The following is a 16,067-nucleotide window of genomic DNA, read 5'->3' on the forward strand; positions in this document are numbered from 1 at the left end:
CCTCCTGTCATCATTAATGGACGTCTCTTTAAAATGACCGCTCAGAGGAGAGGAGTTCTCATTTCTCTAACCGCCTGCTGCTTCCCCTCCTCTCTCCTCGGTTCCCCTCCTCGGCTGCTCCGCTCGCATCTCCTGTGGGCGGGACTAAGTCTCGAGGATAGGAGTCGAGGATAGGAGTCGAGGAGGGGAGTTAGAGAAATGAGAAAGGGCCCAGGTGAAGCACACAGAAAACCTAAACAAAAGCACCGCACTCCAATAATATTTAAGAAGCACAACAACAAATATTGATATATAAACATGCACAAACTGGCTTTCTGGCTGACCTTTGTGACATATTTAGTGCAAAAGTGTCAAGACTGGTTTTCAATCAAACGCAGATAACCAGAACCGTGAAACAAAAATATCAAGCAACTGTTATTACACACTTTTACTTTTAACAAATTACATTGAGGTTTTAAATATGAGGCCTTATATTTTTAAATATAAGGGAAACGTCCAGTCTTCTCCACAGAACATTTTAAGTACAAGAGCACACACACAAAAACCCAAACTGCATCAATTCAAGGGGAAAGTACGTAGGACAATCCGATGTTGGACACTGGAATTTCCCAAGAGCAGAAATGTAAAAGGAGTCCAATCCTGGTGTTGTTATATTTTGCAAGGTATTTGGTCCATGTGTCTTGTCTTCTTTTACTTACTGCTTCTGTGTTTTCCAGCCAATTTGTCTGATTCCTGTCACCTGCTGCCCCTCTTGTTTATTGTTGTATCTTGTCATCAATAATTGTATGTCCACAACGTAGGAGTAGATTTTACTGGTTTACTTTGGTAACATGCTTCCGGGACTTCCTCGTGGGAACATGTACAACAGGCTCTTTTAATACCAAGAGTGAGTTTGCCCCCTGCTGGACAAATGCAATAACATGTAATAATAACACAAGGTATGATACCAGATTTATGTATGGTTCAACTGAATAGTATTGCTTTCAACTAACCTAATAAAGTTAGGTGAAATCTGTTGACATAATACATTTAATTAAAGTCAACGGTTCAGGTTTTTGCCCTCCTATTATTGAACATTTGTATTTACAAATCAATGACATCAAATCTGGAGTGTTAATGTTACACTCTGAGATAAGGACCATACACCACCCACGTCCTGACCGTGTTAATTTAACACTTAAAGAGTCAATTTTAGCACTGAGCCAGTGAACATGGTCCTTGAGTGTTAAATTAACACTCCAGATTTGACTGTGTACATAAAGCAAACAAACTAAATGACAAACCTGTGTCTAACTCCTTATTATGTGCCTCAGGATGGCCTTATGGAAAAGGTGGTAAGAGCAATAGAGGCAAAAGATGAAGTGCATCTTTGCCAGCAGTGCAGAGGTAGTTATCATGAGAAGAATGTACTGAAATAGCATGCAGCATTAATGAACTGTCATGCAGTGTTTGAATAGACCTTAGTCATGGGTTTGTTATACAAATATACACTCAGGCCCAACATCCACTGCACGTGCCTACTTCCCGGTGTTGTTTGATTTGTCATTGTTCTGGTTTTCCTGTCTGATTTACATTTTCTTCGTGAGCCCTTCCTGTTCTACTGCCGTTGTTCTCAGCTCTTCCGGGTCTGTTATATTTCACCTCTTCTGAGCCCCTAAGTTTCATGTTTTTGTAGTAGCTTTTTTTGTATTAAAGCTCACTTTTTGTTATTTACACAAAGAGACAAAAGGACATGATAAGATAAATACATTTTTACTGCTGATCTGGAGTCATATTCGATGTTATCGTTGCAGGTGAATAAAACTCTCACTTTTGAAATCGAAACTGTTACGGTTGAGTGAAGGAAGCAGGATCCAAATGCAGATACCTCTGATTAACCTTTATTTCAAGGATAATGAAAATAACTCGGACAAAACAGAACACTCACCGGTGAACTTAGTCACCAACAAAAGATGAACCAACACTGAACACAGGAAGAGACAAGACTAAATACAGGGAGGGGTAATCACAAGACGAGAAACAGCCGGGCAGGCGAGGGGAAACACAAGGGCCACAGGTGAACACAATCAGACAAGACACACCAGGGAAACTAACGACAGGAGGAAAACACAGGGAGAAGGACCAGACAATATACAAGGAGGAAAACACCCATAACCAGACATACAAAACTACAAACGTGACATACAGTGGCGGCTGGTGGAAAAGATTTTTGGTGGGGCTATGGAAATGGTGACAAAACCATACTAGGGCATTTAAAATCAGAAGACTAAATACGAACAGTGTGTGTGTGTGTGTGTGTGTGTGTGTGTGTGTGTGTGTGTGTGTGTGTGTGTGTGTGTGTGTGTGTGTGTGTGTGTGTGTGTGTGTGTGTGTGAAAACTGAACAAGAATCGACAACTCGACCCTCTGATCACTCCTTTCCTGTAAAATACAGGTCCAGCCCACACATATGCTCCATGGTGCCACAGGCATTGCCCTTACAACTACAATAAGCATGCAAAAGTTAATCTACAGCTCCGGCGATCCACTAGCAGCCATCCCCTACTGTAGCGTCACCTTGGATACGAGTCTAGACACAGACACACAGGCCAGGGCGCTGAAAGGGCACCCTTTGAGCATCAGATCTGACGACGCTGATTGGCTGAAATTATGTTTCGGCGGCATAGTTTACAGATAGCAACAGTCAGCTTGACATATCATGAGAATCCTGACAGAAACGTTCCCACACAGTGAGAAAATATGTTCCAGCTCATATTAAAAGAAGAGGGAAGTATTAAAGAGATTATTCAGACATCAGAGGATGATGCTTTCTTCTGGTGTCTTACTCAAAATGTTGGGTTGTGGCCAATGGCTCTCAGACAAATGTCACACTGTGAATCATCAGGAAACAACAGAGAAAATATCAGAATCAGAATCAGAACACCTTTATTAGTCCCACAGATGGGAATTGTATACAGTACGTTATAGCAAGAAAAGAGCCACAGGCAGCTTAATGTTACATATGTTACATGCATTAAAAATAATTAACCTGTCACAGTTCTTAGGATTTAGCAGCCGGGTATATATTGCACAGTTATTAACGGCATATATAGGGCGCACTTCGGGACCCTTTCTGGCCTCTTCCCTCGCCTCTGCAGCAGCTTCGGACGTTGCCCAAGCTGTCATCGGCGCCTGGGTGGCGCAATTCTGGGCCCTGCCTGGCCTCTCCTCTAACCGCGGCTCACGGTTCGCCTCGATGGCAGCTTCGGACGTCGCCCCGTCTGGCCTCTCCCCTGTCCATGGCTCCTTCCTCCCGGGGATGCCGCTCCTTCCTCCCGAGGACTTCGTGCCCGCCGCCGCTGTGCCCTCGTCTGCGGCCGGGCAGCGCTCCTTTCTGCTGGGGACCACCGGGATATTCACATCCATCCCCACGTCTCGGCTTAGCGACCCAGCTTTCTCCGATTGGCGGGTGTGTTCTTCGTTCGCCTCAGCGCCTACCGAGGCCCCCCTGCGGCCCCCTTACGACGGCTCGTTCCATGGCCCGGCCTTCACCTGCAACCCCACCCTCCTCGGCCCCTATGGTGCTTCCTCCCGGACGCGAGGATTGTGCCATGTTTGAATTCTGGGGGGGCTTGTGTGGTTACCACTGTATTACATAATTCACTCATGGAACTACAGTTTGGGGGTATTGTTTCCGCACGGACATATGTGTTGTTAACTGTTATATTGTGTGCCCTCCTGGCTTCTTGCTCAACTCTTCCCAGACTGCAACCGGACAACATGTGCTAATCTGCTCAATAAAGTCAACTTTTGCACCTTCGATGCACCGCCTCCGACTCCTATCTCTCGGCACTACAATATATATATATATATATATATATATATATATATATATATATATATATATAACAGATATGGGGCGAAGCGTGCGAGCTAGTTCACGCAGTCAACTCGAGCACCAATGATACATTAACACGTGACGCACCTCGTCCCTCTTACGACCAACCAAACACATTCTCCTAAACATGCCGATCTATTTAAGCTGCCAGGTCTTCCTGCCTCGCTATGCTGCTGCTGTGTTCACTTGCTATTGCTACGTTCATGTTCCTGCTGCTGTGTTTCATGTTGCTGCTGCTTGCCTGCCCCACCACCACCCCAGCTCCACCCCAGCTTCCACCTGTAGGCTCGGGGGATAGTTATCTAATCATCACTCAATGCTCTTTGTAAATCTGTGGAGTGATGAGGCCCGAGCCTAGACGCCAAACTCAAACTATATGCTGCTTCTAATAAACATATTAAGAAACACGTGAGTTGTCTGACTGAAATATAACTCTTGCAGGCTGTATCATCTTCACATAGAGAAATTCACACTGTTGTATTTGTTCCTTTCCAACGCTCTGTTTTCAGAATACAGTATGAGTCATAATTTCATAATACGCAGGAACCTTAAAGGTCCCATGTCATGGCCATTTCTAATAATCATAATTCCATTGTTGAGGTATACTAGAATTGATTTATATTGTGCACTTTTCCAAACTCACATTGGTTTCTCAGCATCTCTGTATAGTATGTGTATTCACGCTTCCTGCTTGCTGCGTGGGATCTGCGAGACAGCGAGACATCGCGAATGGACGCCCCCCCCCCCCCCCCCCCCCCAAACGCGGCGCACATACAGCGCGCCACAGTTTTGCCGCTGAGAGAGTGTGTGTGTGTGTGAGGAGCTCCACGGATTTGTCCATTTGGACCAATGGGTCAATTTGGGTATGGGCACGTCACTGTACCCAGGAAGAAAACAATGAAAAAAGAGAAATCTCCAACGAGGTGTTCTGGGGCAGCATAGACAGGTCTCTTCTGTGTTAAGGTATGGACACACCAACCCGATTATCGGCGTTGGTGGGCGTCAGGCCGACGATGAGCGTCGACACGCCCTACTCGGATTGGTGTGTCCCGCACCGTCTGGTCTTTTCAGCCGACCCAACGCCTTTTCGGCCGAGAACCCAGTCGACAGTCGGCCAAAGGCAGCCGGCGAAAGAAATCACTCTGATTGGTTGTTCAGCTAGCGAATCAGTGCATGAGAAGGGAAACGGAAGTGAGGGACCCAAACAAACTATTAAGAAGGCAAATCTGAGATTTAATTTAACTCCAGCTCTCGACACAGGTTTGGGAAAGCCCCGTGAGCTTCTCGCTGTAGAGGGAAAATGGAACACGCTATTTGTTGTTTGTTTATATCACGCAGTCTGTTCTCCTTCTCTCGGTTATCACGTAGTCTGTCTTCCGGTTATTGCCTCTTTTAAATGACGAATACACACTACCGCCACCTGCTGGTAAGGACAGTTATTGCCACTCACACATGCGCAGTTCGTACGTGCTTCTTGGCCGTCGGCTGAAGTCTTTGCGTTGTGTTCCAGTAGTGAACACACCACGTAGTGCGACACATGGCCAAAACGCAGAGACGCGAGGCGACGCAACAGTCAGGGTCCGTCTGTGTCAGTTCTTTGTGGTCAGATTGGTGTGTCCGGGCCTTTAGAGTTGTGCTCGCTACAGGGTGTACTTTGAGGGTTTGTGACTCTGCAGACCGTTTACATGCAGAAAAACCTTCATAACACAGAAGGGGACGGGTAATAACCGGAAAAGCATGACATGGGACATTTAAAGGTCAAAGGCTGTGACTAAATAGGAAAATGAATGTATCCATTGCCTCAAGTTAAGAACGTGTAAACAACAGAAAGTCAATCTATGCCTGAAATTACAAAAAAAATATTCAAAGATTTCCTGGAATGTTAACAAACACGGTCTGATAAAATAGCAACCACAACAGATAAAGAACTCTTGCAGACTATTTCAATTTCACATAGAGAGCATCACATTTCGTATGGTTTCTTTCTAACACTCTGTTTTCAGAATATGAGTCATACTACGCGGAAACCTTGAAGGCTGTGAAAAATAGGTGATGTATTGCATCAAGTTACTGTAAGGGCGTGTGTAAACCACATGAAAGTCAATCTATGCCTGTGATTGAAATGACAAAGAAGACACAACCCTGTTTACTTCAGAAAACTTTAAAATCAGAACCTCATACCATTAAGTCTAAAATATATCTCTCTTTCCCTTCAGAGGAGAGTCCTATTATCTTTTTGAATTGATTGAATATAAAACGTTGAGGTAAACAGGGTCACAGTCTGTAGGTTTCTCTGAACAGGAAATGACTGGTTTGCAGTGCAGCATTACAAGACTGAGTATATAAAAGACAAACAATGCATCTGTTTCAATAAGAAAACATAACCTTGTTGACTGTAGATCACTAGCGGGTTGCACAGTTGCTCCTGTCAATCTACATTTTTCAGATTTACAACAATTAACCGTCAAAACTGTGCGTGAAGATGTGTCTGCTCTTGCCAGCTGATCATTAACTCAATGCATTATCCTCAGTGATGATACATCTCTTACTCAATGTTTCAATGTGAGGCTGAAGATTACAGTCCAATGATCAAACCTCGGGTCACACTTGAGTTAGTGACGTCTGCTTTACAAACAGAACCTCATACTTCCATGTCAACAACTTCCTCTTTTTGACTTATTTGTGGGGTGTCTCTGTGAGTTAGTACTTGTCCGCTATGAGGGTCTAAGGACAGAAGGTTGCTGTTGTCACTGTAAAGCCCTCTGAGACTAATGTAAATATTGATCGATTGATTGTTTCTGACGTTTCAGGAGTTTGATCAGGATTCAGTGTGCAGCGAGGAGGGGAGAGGGGGCCGGAGCGTCCGCAGGTCTCTGTTTGTGGAGATCTACGGTCTGCAAAGAGAGCCGCACATCTACTTCTCAAACCAGGAGTACTACAAGAGGCTGGAGGAGCTGAAGAGTGCACACCTGAAGAACATGGCCGAGCTGGAGAGGATGTACATCGGCCAGCATAGGGAGAGTCCTGCAGAGGAGGAAGAGGATGGAGGAAGAACCAACAGAGAGGACAGACTGTCTATCAGGTTAGACCTTTTTGACTTTTTTAGTCGCTTTGGCATTACACTGAAATGTAGCTATTGAGTTGATGTTATGTATAACTACAGAATAAAAAAAACAAAACCTTTCAAACAAATATAGCCCAGTGTAGACACATTCCAGATGTATGTTTTCACTTGCTATTTACCAAGAATGATGCTTACTGTGCAGCTTTGTGTCATCATGACTCATGGCCTCAGAAAGGATTTAACTATTTAACATAGGTGGTGATTTCATAAGCAACAATTGATGTGATTGCAGGAGGCCGTAAGTAAATTGGATGGCTGATATATTCTACCGCGGGGCGAGGAATGAATAATTGATATGTACTCTCAGAAGCGAATGCACGAACAGTATAATGTGAAGTTAAAGTACACCCTGTAAATACACTTCTCCTTTTAACTGTGATTTTATTGGCTTTTATCACACTTTTTTTTGGAGAAATAAAGAAAGCCAAATAATATGCACATGTCTTATTCTTACCTTAAGGTTGCACTATTGTGTCAGGAGTATCAACACTCTTTGGGGAACATACATGCAGTGCATCTAAACAGGCATCCATTTGATAATGTGTTTATCAGTTTTTTTTAAGGTCAAAGGTCGGGATGGTGACTCTGCATCAAAAATTAAAAATGTACCTATAATACCTATTTAACAATGACGTTCAATCTAACACTTTAGAGCATATTTGATATTGTATTGATGTAGTAGTACTGTTCAGGCAGTCTGACCTACAAACAAATGTAGGTCAGACTGCACAAGACTTTGTTTAGGAAGTTATTTTGGAGTCAAGTGGCAGGAGAATTAATGCCTCCTCCTTCCTGATATTCAAGCAGTGGCCCTGTCAGGAAACTCCAGAGGATCAATTCCCAGGAGGAGCTGGACTTCCACGACTCAATCAATTTATTTATTTGAAATTGTAATGTATTAGGGTTTTTCCAACTCTTTTACAGGGTGTGTGTATAGTTAAAACAAATGTGTCATTAAAAATGTACACTTTCTCCCTGATAAAAGAAGTCATGTGGGCTCTTTGGTTGGTTAGTTTTATGAACTGGTTCGCACTAAATCCTAACATGTAAACTGTTTAATTTATCACAAGTGTACCCCTCTTGATCATCCCACCATAAAAGCCAATCATATCCCTTTATGCATTATTACACTGATTCATGGGCGGTGCCAGCTGATTCAGACCTACGCGTGCTCTCAGTCAAATTCATAACTCTTCCGGCTCTTTACTGCGACGGACCTATTCCTCCTCGTCTCTGCAGTCGGCACTTCATCCTAGTATAGGCATCCACTCTTCTTCAATAGTCAGTGGAATTTAACTTCGTTGTTTCACTGGGTCTTCTCGGTTGATGGCACTTATTTTAAGTAGTTTTGGGTATTACATTTTTTTGCGGAAAACTGAAATGCAAAGTAATTACTAATACCGTTAGGGACCATAGGTTAGTGGTCTTTGTTTTTTTTAACAGTCGGGTTTACTTCTTGTGGTTAAGGGTGCGGTAATACACCACTCTTAACTTTAAGGGGGTCTATTTATCGTGCGTAAAGCTGTCACCTAACAAGTGATTGCACCTACTGACCTCTCCCACCACCTTAGATGGTCCTGTATGAAAACCCGCCACCGAAGACGAATAAACAGCCATATTACGCCGTTTCATAGCTCTTTGCCGACAGACAGTATACAGAGAGCTGATAACAAGTATTGCGTGTGTTATTTTCAGAGATGCGCAGCATGGGGATGACCATGCAGATCGTGTACCTGTGGAGTACCTTCACATGTAAGTAACTAAACCTTTTTCCTGCATAGCATTAACAGTAGTTATGGTTACTTGTTGCATCGGTATTTCTACAACACCGGGCTTTATAAACCATCACATGGTGAACGCTACATAACTGCTACCCATTTGTGGCAGACCGCCTAAGTGCCTTGAGTTCATGAATGAGACTGTGGTTGGTTTATAAGTCGGTAATAACAACATTACAGCAGAGGTTATGTTATCTAATGAGAAAGTGAAGTGAAATATGGTTGTCATTAGCACAGATGATTTAAAATGCCTCTTTAATGCATGATGCAATTACAGCTCTTTGATGCAATAGTGGACATCACCGCTATCCTGCTACTCCTCAAAGCTACCGTGAATGTGTAAATCCTAGCCTATACCGTAAAGATTAAAACATTGTCGGGGTGCTCGCCTCTTATTTGCTTGCGTATCGATATGTTTAAAGTAGTGTTCTGCCGGTTTAGCCGCTGTGTTATTGTCCTGAAGCTTGCACGTGTACCGGCGGCTGAATCAACACTTCCGCATTAATTTGAGTTCTTTAAAAAGCAACTGAAATGTCTAGGACATTTCTTGTCAAATCTACAAAACAGATTAATTATGTCATGCACGGAGTCCGTTGTTATTGTATTCTTTACATATACAATCAACCCTTATGTTTAGTCTACTTTATGTTATCTTCTAACTTAAAGATACACACACACACACACACACACACACACACACACACACACACACACACACACACACACACACACACACACACACACACACACACACACACACACACACACACACACACACACACACACGGAGCACACACACAAACACGGGATTACGGGAACTCAGGTTCAGCCACCAAAGACCCCACCAAACACGCAGCAACCGTGTGTGTGTGTGTGTGTGTGTGTGTGTGTGTGTGTGTGTGTGTGTGTGTGTGTGTGTGTGTGTGTGTGTGTGTGTGTGTGTGTGTGTGTGTGTGTGTGTGTGTGTGTGTGTGTAAAAGAGAGCAAAAACACAAACACACACACACTGTCTGTATCCTAACAGATCTATTGGTGGCTGGGTCAAAACTGCAATGTGTTGAACTCTGTTGAAAACTCACCACATCATCATCATGCCAAAAATAAGTAAAGAGTAGAAAATAATAGCGTATTATTTTGTCATTAAATATGTTTGTTTTGCTACTTCGTACTTCCACTCTTCTACAATTTTTAGATTAGATTAGATGTAACTTGTTAGATGCACAGGAGTGTGTGTCCTAAGAACTCAGCAGCATGCTGACCGTATTGAGCCCGCGCACTGATCCACACCCATGCAATTTGGCAGCAAGTATTGTACTGTTTACTCCCCCACATGTAATTAACAACTTTAGTAGTATTTTTAATGCATTTGTCTTTTTCTCTGTCTTTCCCAGTCCTCCTCCAAAAACATTGCAGCGCCAAGGAACTTCTCTGCACAGTCAAAGAGTCGAATGGTTCGACCATATACACTGTCCCAAAGTACAAAGCAACCAGCTGTGAAGTCTATTGGACCGATCCCAATGTGAGTAAGACAAGCCCAGATAGCTCATCTCTAATCAGAGTTTGTTTTTTTCTGACATGACACATGTTTCCTATGTTAAAGCCATCCCTCTGCAAAACTCTATTGAACATACTGAATATACTTCAGCCATTATTGATGTTATACCTGTGTACTTCTGTACATCTGCTGCTTTGAGTGCACAAGTGAGTCCCAATGTGAAATATGGCACAATCCAATACGATCACTCAGATGGTGCACAAAGTCACAAAGTTCTCCTGACACTGTTTCTCTGCCCTAGCAGTCAGGTGGAAATTCCCTCAGCTCTCTTTGTCTCCCCCCCTTTCCTCGACGCTCTGCTGAGCTGCAGATGCTCTGCACACCCCTCCTCCCTTCCCCCCTAACGCATCATCATGCATACTGTGGATATGTCCCTCTGTAGGACCCAGGAATCACTCACACAGTATCATGCAGCATTTAGGCTTAGGCTGTACACTCTCACCCCATGCATGCCACTCTGGAAGCATATCAGAGCACCTTTAGCAGTAGACTGCGAGCACCGAGGAGCACCACAGAACGCCACAGGAGGTCTTTTCTTCCTGTGGCCAGCACACTTTATAACTCCTCCTCCTTCTGCAGGAAGGATAATTAAACTATAACACCATGTGCAATATTAGGCTAATCTCATAATCTCATAACATTTGCTGTTTTAATATTTAACCTCATTTTATTTAGTACGATGAGATTTGTCACCAAATGACTTGTCACTGTCACAGGCTGCTACCTATTCTCTACTGGGGCACTGTAATACGTTACTTTAAAACTTTGTGTATTGTATATTGAGCTATTGTATATTGCATACTTTTATTAAGATGTATCTGTATTTTGGAGCAACCTGGCAAAAAGATTTTCCTTCGGGATTAATACAATTCTATCTAATCTAATCTACACACTTTAACATTACACCTAGATTTTACTGAATAGGGATTATAATAATAATAATTATATAATAATATATAATATAATACTATTATTATATAACACAGAGCATCTCTTTAAATAAAGTTTACCACTTAAATAAACATAGCATAGTAAAAGAGGGTAGAAAAAAGATTTGTAATCTTTTTTCTGGATTCATGTAATGGAAAGATATGTGACCAAAGTTAAGTGTTTTTTATATGAATAGTCATTTTGAAGTTGTTTGTAAAGCTGTCATGTTTTGTTTTCTTCCATATAAAGGGGAACAATCTGAAACATCTCAGTCCGGAAAATGAAACGAAGGAGCAAAGCGAGTGGACTTTTTCTTCCGAAGTCTGCCACACGCAGCTGAACTTCTCATGCACCTGCCTCTCTGAGGTATGACACTCTAAAAACCATTAAATGCACACACATCTTATTAAGTATGCAAAGTAGAGTTAAATACTCTGAATTGTGTGTTGACGCGTCATGTTTACATAACACATTGGAGCACTGTATTGTTATGACTTTTTCAGCATAAGTACCTAAAATGAGAACTAATGACCTTTTTCTTTCATAGACGGAACAAAACACAGCGTTCTGCACCAGTAAGTCTCATTACCTGTCAGACTTTGTGTCATATCTAAAGGGTGTTTGTGTATATTTACAAACTACTGACATTTTAAAACATGCTTTAGTCTAAAGTTCAATCTTTAAATGTATTGCCCGCAATGTTCTGTCATAACAATATCTTCTTTTTACAGCGGACTGCAGCAGGAAAGAAAGTATGGAACTACAAAAAATAAAATACATTTGAATGCAACACTTGTATGCTGCATCTAAATATTCCTGTCCTCTGTTAGAAGGTGTAGGCGATCAACATGAGATGGAGAATGACCCTCCAAAGTCTGCTAACGACAACGGTACAAACTTTATTGTTTCTTCAAAATAACATGATAAGTTAATATGTAAAATGGTATCGGGAAAACCAAAAGACAAAACTGAGAGATATGTATATGTAGTCAGAAGATTGTCTCAAGAATAGATTTGACTTCTCCACCTAACTGCACTCTAAATAAGATGAGTAATTTCTCACTCAGTAGTCATCAATTCACACAACAATCACTCATAAGCAACCTGGAATTTAGGCCTTTGCAGACCATTTACATGCACAAAAACCTATGTACCTACAGTAAGCAGAACCCCCCATAAGTATAATAGGGCCCCATTAACTAAAGTATTGCAACCAGACATGTTGAGACATGTCGAGACATGTCGAGACATGTCCATGGCCCACAATAAATAATGCTTTCCATTGTTGTGGCTGTTAATGCTATATTTGCAACACTCTTTAACCTGACACAAGAATATATACCACATTACAAGTATCTGATAACAGTTATCTGAAAAAAGAGATAAGATTCAGGTATAAACAATGTTTTGAACTGAGCAGAAGGCATTGAGTGTGAAGGAAATCTATGACGTTCTCTCACACTGTTTGTAAAACCTGAAACACTGTTGTTGTAAAGTTACATAATGTTTCATGACTTCCTGTTGACTCAATATAGCCGAATGCGGTGAAATGATTATTGTTATATCACGGATGTTGGCCTCAAATCTCTTTTCATTCATAAATCCTAGTGGGGGTTGAAGTTACAGTCATCTAAGAAAGTCAAATCTTTGCGTAGTAACCCTAAACCTTTTTTGAATATGTTTGAACAAATGTGTAGTTTTACCTGTAGGCTACTTAAGTGTTTTTAATCTTAAGTAGCCTACGTGATGTTACATTTAATGATGTATTGGACATTGAAATATAAATGTTGCCTGTCGGTGGATTAACTGTCAAACAACACTCATCTCTTGACAGCGACTCCCCGCCACCACTGGATGCTGATGGTACCTGTTATCCTCTTTGTTCTTGTGCTGCTGCTGCTTCTCACCTTATGTTACAAATATCATAATTCCAGGTATTTAAAATCATCTCTTTGTTTTAATGAGTTTCTCTGCCATAATCTGACATGTTTTCTAATGCTCTGTTCTTGTTGTTGGTATGCTGCAGGTGCATTTCTGAGAGCGGGAGCAACGACTCTGCCTTTTAATAGTTTAGGAACATCAGGTTTTTTAACTTTTTTGGCATTTTTGTAAAAGTATCTCTTAAGGCCAATTCCTTTTTAATAAGGTTGCTGCACCACAACACTCCAGTGCCTTAACTGTATGAAGAAACACAGCTTACATACTATATATTTCTATGCTGTTGTCTTCGCTCTATGAATTTAATCAGCTCATGGCAATCATGTAAATTATTTGTGATTTTCTTTAAATAATATGGTGCGAGTAAACCCTTGTGAGACAGATGTTATCATACACAATGCTAAATATCTACTACTATAAGCTCTGTTTTCTCTTTCAGTATTCCTACTACATTCCAGCTAAAGCCAAAACCAGTCTCCAGATGTTTTTAAAGCTAAATACTTCTTGCTCTTTTTCTGTTTTGACATAATATTTCGCAGTGTTATATTTAGGGGGGAACATGTCTCTGATATTTCCTTTTTTCACTTTAATAAATCAGAGTATTAAAATTTATATTGCTTAAAATACACAAATATTATACTTAGTCATGAAAATCGCACATGTGGTATCAAAGTTGAAAAAGCTGTGGAAGCTGGAAAACTCTCTGGGGCACCAGTGAGTGCACTTTGAGAACCCACGGCTACTTATCTTTCTTTGGGTTACATAGCATTAGTTATTCTATACAGCTGGTTCTGTTATTTAGGGTTAAATTATGAAAAAGCACTGATATCAGATTAATTTTGTTATAAAACTTAGACCATTTCTGCTGTTACAACAGAGAAGCACAAAACGTTTATTGCTTTATTTAAGGACTCTATTAAAAGAGTAAGGATTCAAATGGTTTACTTTTTATTTCCAATTATCATCACAAAGTTGCCTCAGGGACCAAACATTTGAGTAAAGTTGAACTGAAGCTGTGGAAGCTATTTACTTGTACTGGAGCACCAGCGCGTGCGCTTTCTGTGTGTTTTAGCATTACAGCGAACCATTAAACCTCAACCTAAAGCCTTAACAAACCGTAGTCTTCTCTTTTGCTAATGCTTCACTATGTAGATATTTACACATCTCTTTAAATAAATAGTATTATTCGAGTAGGGTGATATTATATTATATATATTATATAAATTATATAAATATTACATATGTATTTGTATTTACACTGTTGTTACAAGTTGGAATAACACATTTATAACCTCTTCTCATTAAATGATTGTGCGTATAAATAGGAATAAAAAGAGGAATTTGTCTCAAACAAAATGATTCTAACTTTATGGACAACAGTGTATTATTATTGTAATTAATTATACTTTTGGGTTTTCCACTCAATATAGAAAGACCATCTTGAATCATTTGATAATGATACCTAAAGGTACTATATGTAACTTTCAGAAATCTTTTTCTTTGACATTGATATCCATCGTTGAAGTTAGTCGTCATATTAGCTAGTAAAGTAACTAGTAACTACGTAATTTGGCAAGCTAGCCAACCAAGCCAAGGTTAGACAGCTAGCTATCATTTAGCTACGCTGCATAAATTAGACTGTTGTTGTTTAACATTATCTGTTAAAGTGATTCCTTTAGATTTAAAAATGTAGCTAGCAATAAAGTGAACAAGCAATCTAAGGTTAAACACCTAACTACATTGCTACAAAACTCTGGCTGATGTTTCGTAATTAGCTGATAAAGTATTTGACCATGTGGCCAACTACTATATAAATTTAGATGATATTTAGCTAGCAATAAAGTGAGCAAGAAAGCTAAGGTTAGACAGCCAGCAGCATGGATCTGGCTGCTGTTGTTTTCATACATTAGCCGGTAAAGTGAAATGCAAAGACCAAGCTAGCCAATTTACCCGCCAGATCAGCCCCAGGAGTATCAACAAATTAGCTGACATTATCCACTCAACTGTATTTTGCTTCGTTAGCTATTATTGCATACTGTTGGCGCTCTAATGGAGATCAAAATAGACAAGACCAAGGATGTAAATCCTTATAATATAAATCAGTTCCAAAGGTCAGTGTCTCTTTTCAAGTTGTGTTACAATTGTGTTCACACAGCAATTCTAAGCTATAATGATCAAATGTAATTGTTACATATAGTATCGTCGAATAATAAGGTAATATCTAACTTATATAATAGCATATACTAAACTTAATATAAGGATATATTTAGATGCTTTATACTGTAGCCTCTGTACTGTATTCATACACTACAAGGGTTGGATACATTGAAGTGTACAATGTAATGTCATCCACTGCTAAAAGGGCTTGTTGTTTGTTGTATGTTGGATTGCATTATAATGTAAAATGATTATATCCAGCCTTTGTTTGTTCTTTAGTCTTAAGTTTCCATTATAAGTCTTTAAACTCTGTCTGTCTTATGTATGTTACATTCTTTTAGCACTTTAACATCTCTTTCATTTGTGATTTGCTTGTGTTGTCAAAAGAAATTAAACTTGCTTTACTTAAGAATGAGAGTTGTTTTTTGTTCGTGTTAGTGTTTGATTGTCTGAAGGTGTGTCTCTGCCAGTAAAACAAGTGAAGGGGTTGTACTTCTGTGGTAAGTTGTCTTGTGACAGGAGGTCATCCGAGTCCTTTTCTAGAGAAATACCAAATATGTTTCCTGCAGTTTTTCATTTGAATGCTAAATGTAAAAAAGGAAACTAAGTTTACTGTAGTAACATGTGTTCCAGCAAACAGCAGCCTTAAAGTGTGGGATTTACTATAAAAAGGATCTTATTTATGATTATTGATCAGGTTAAAGAAGTG

At 40.5% G+C, this 16,067-nt stretch overlaps 1 protein-coding gene and 1 long non-coding RNA gene across 2 annotated transcripts in view; both read left to right on the top strand.

Moving 5' to 3' along the window:
- LOC307043872 (uncharacterized protein) overlaps nt 1-15,770 on the top strand; it is a 93,206-nt gene extending 77,436 nt beyond the window's left edge. The window contains exons 6-9 of the mRNA XM_079688791.1: nt 11,995-12,015; nt 12,094-12,153; nt 13,098-13,197; nt 13,290-15,770. Of these exons, the coding sequence (XP_079544917.1) occupies nt 11,995-12,015; nt 12,094-12,153; nt 13,098-13,197; nt 13,290-13,329 (221 nt within the window). The 3' untranslated portion in view covers nt 13,330-15,770. The remainder of the gene's footprint in view (nt 1-11,994; nt 12,016-12,093; nt 12,154-13,097; nt 13,198-13,289) is intronic.
- On the top strand, nt 6,377-7,989 carry LOC307044109. Its single transcript, XR_013809528.1, has 3 exons — nt 6,377-6,571; nt 6,687-6,958; nt 7,805-7,989. It is a non-coding gene; the product is annotated as an uncharacterized lncRNA (long non-coding RNA).
- Nucleotides 15,771-16,067: the final 297 nt, after the last annotated feature.

The sequence above is a fragment of the Notothenia rossii genome (genome assembly GCF_949606895.1).
Source record: "Notothenia rossii genome assembly, chromosome: 6".
Taxonomy (NCBI): domain Eukaryota; kingdom Metazoa; phylum Chordata; class Actinopteri; order Perciformes; family Nototheniidae; genus Notothenia; species Notothenia rossii.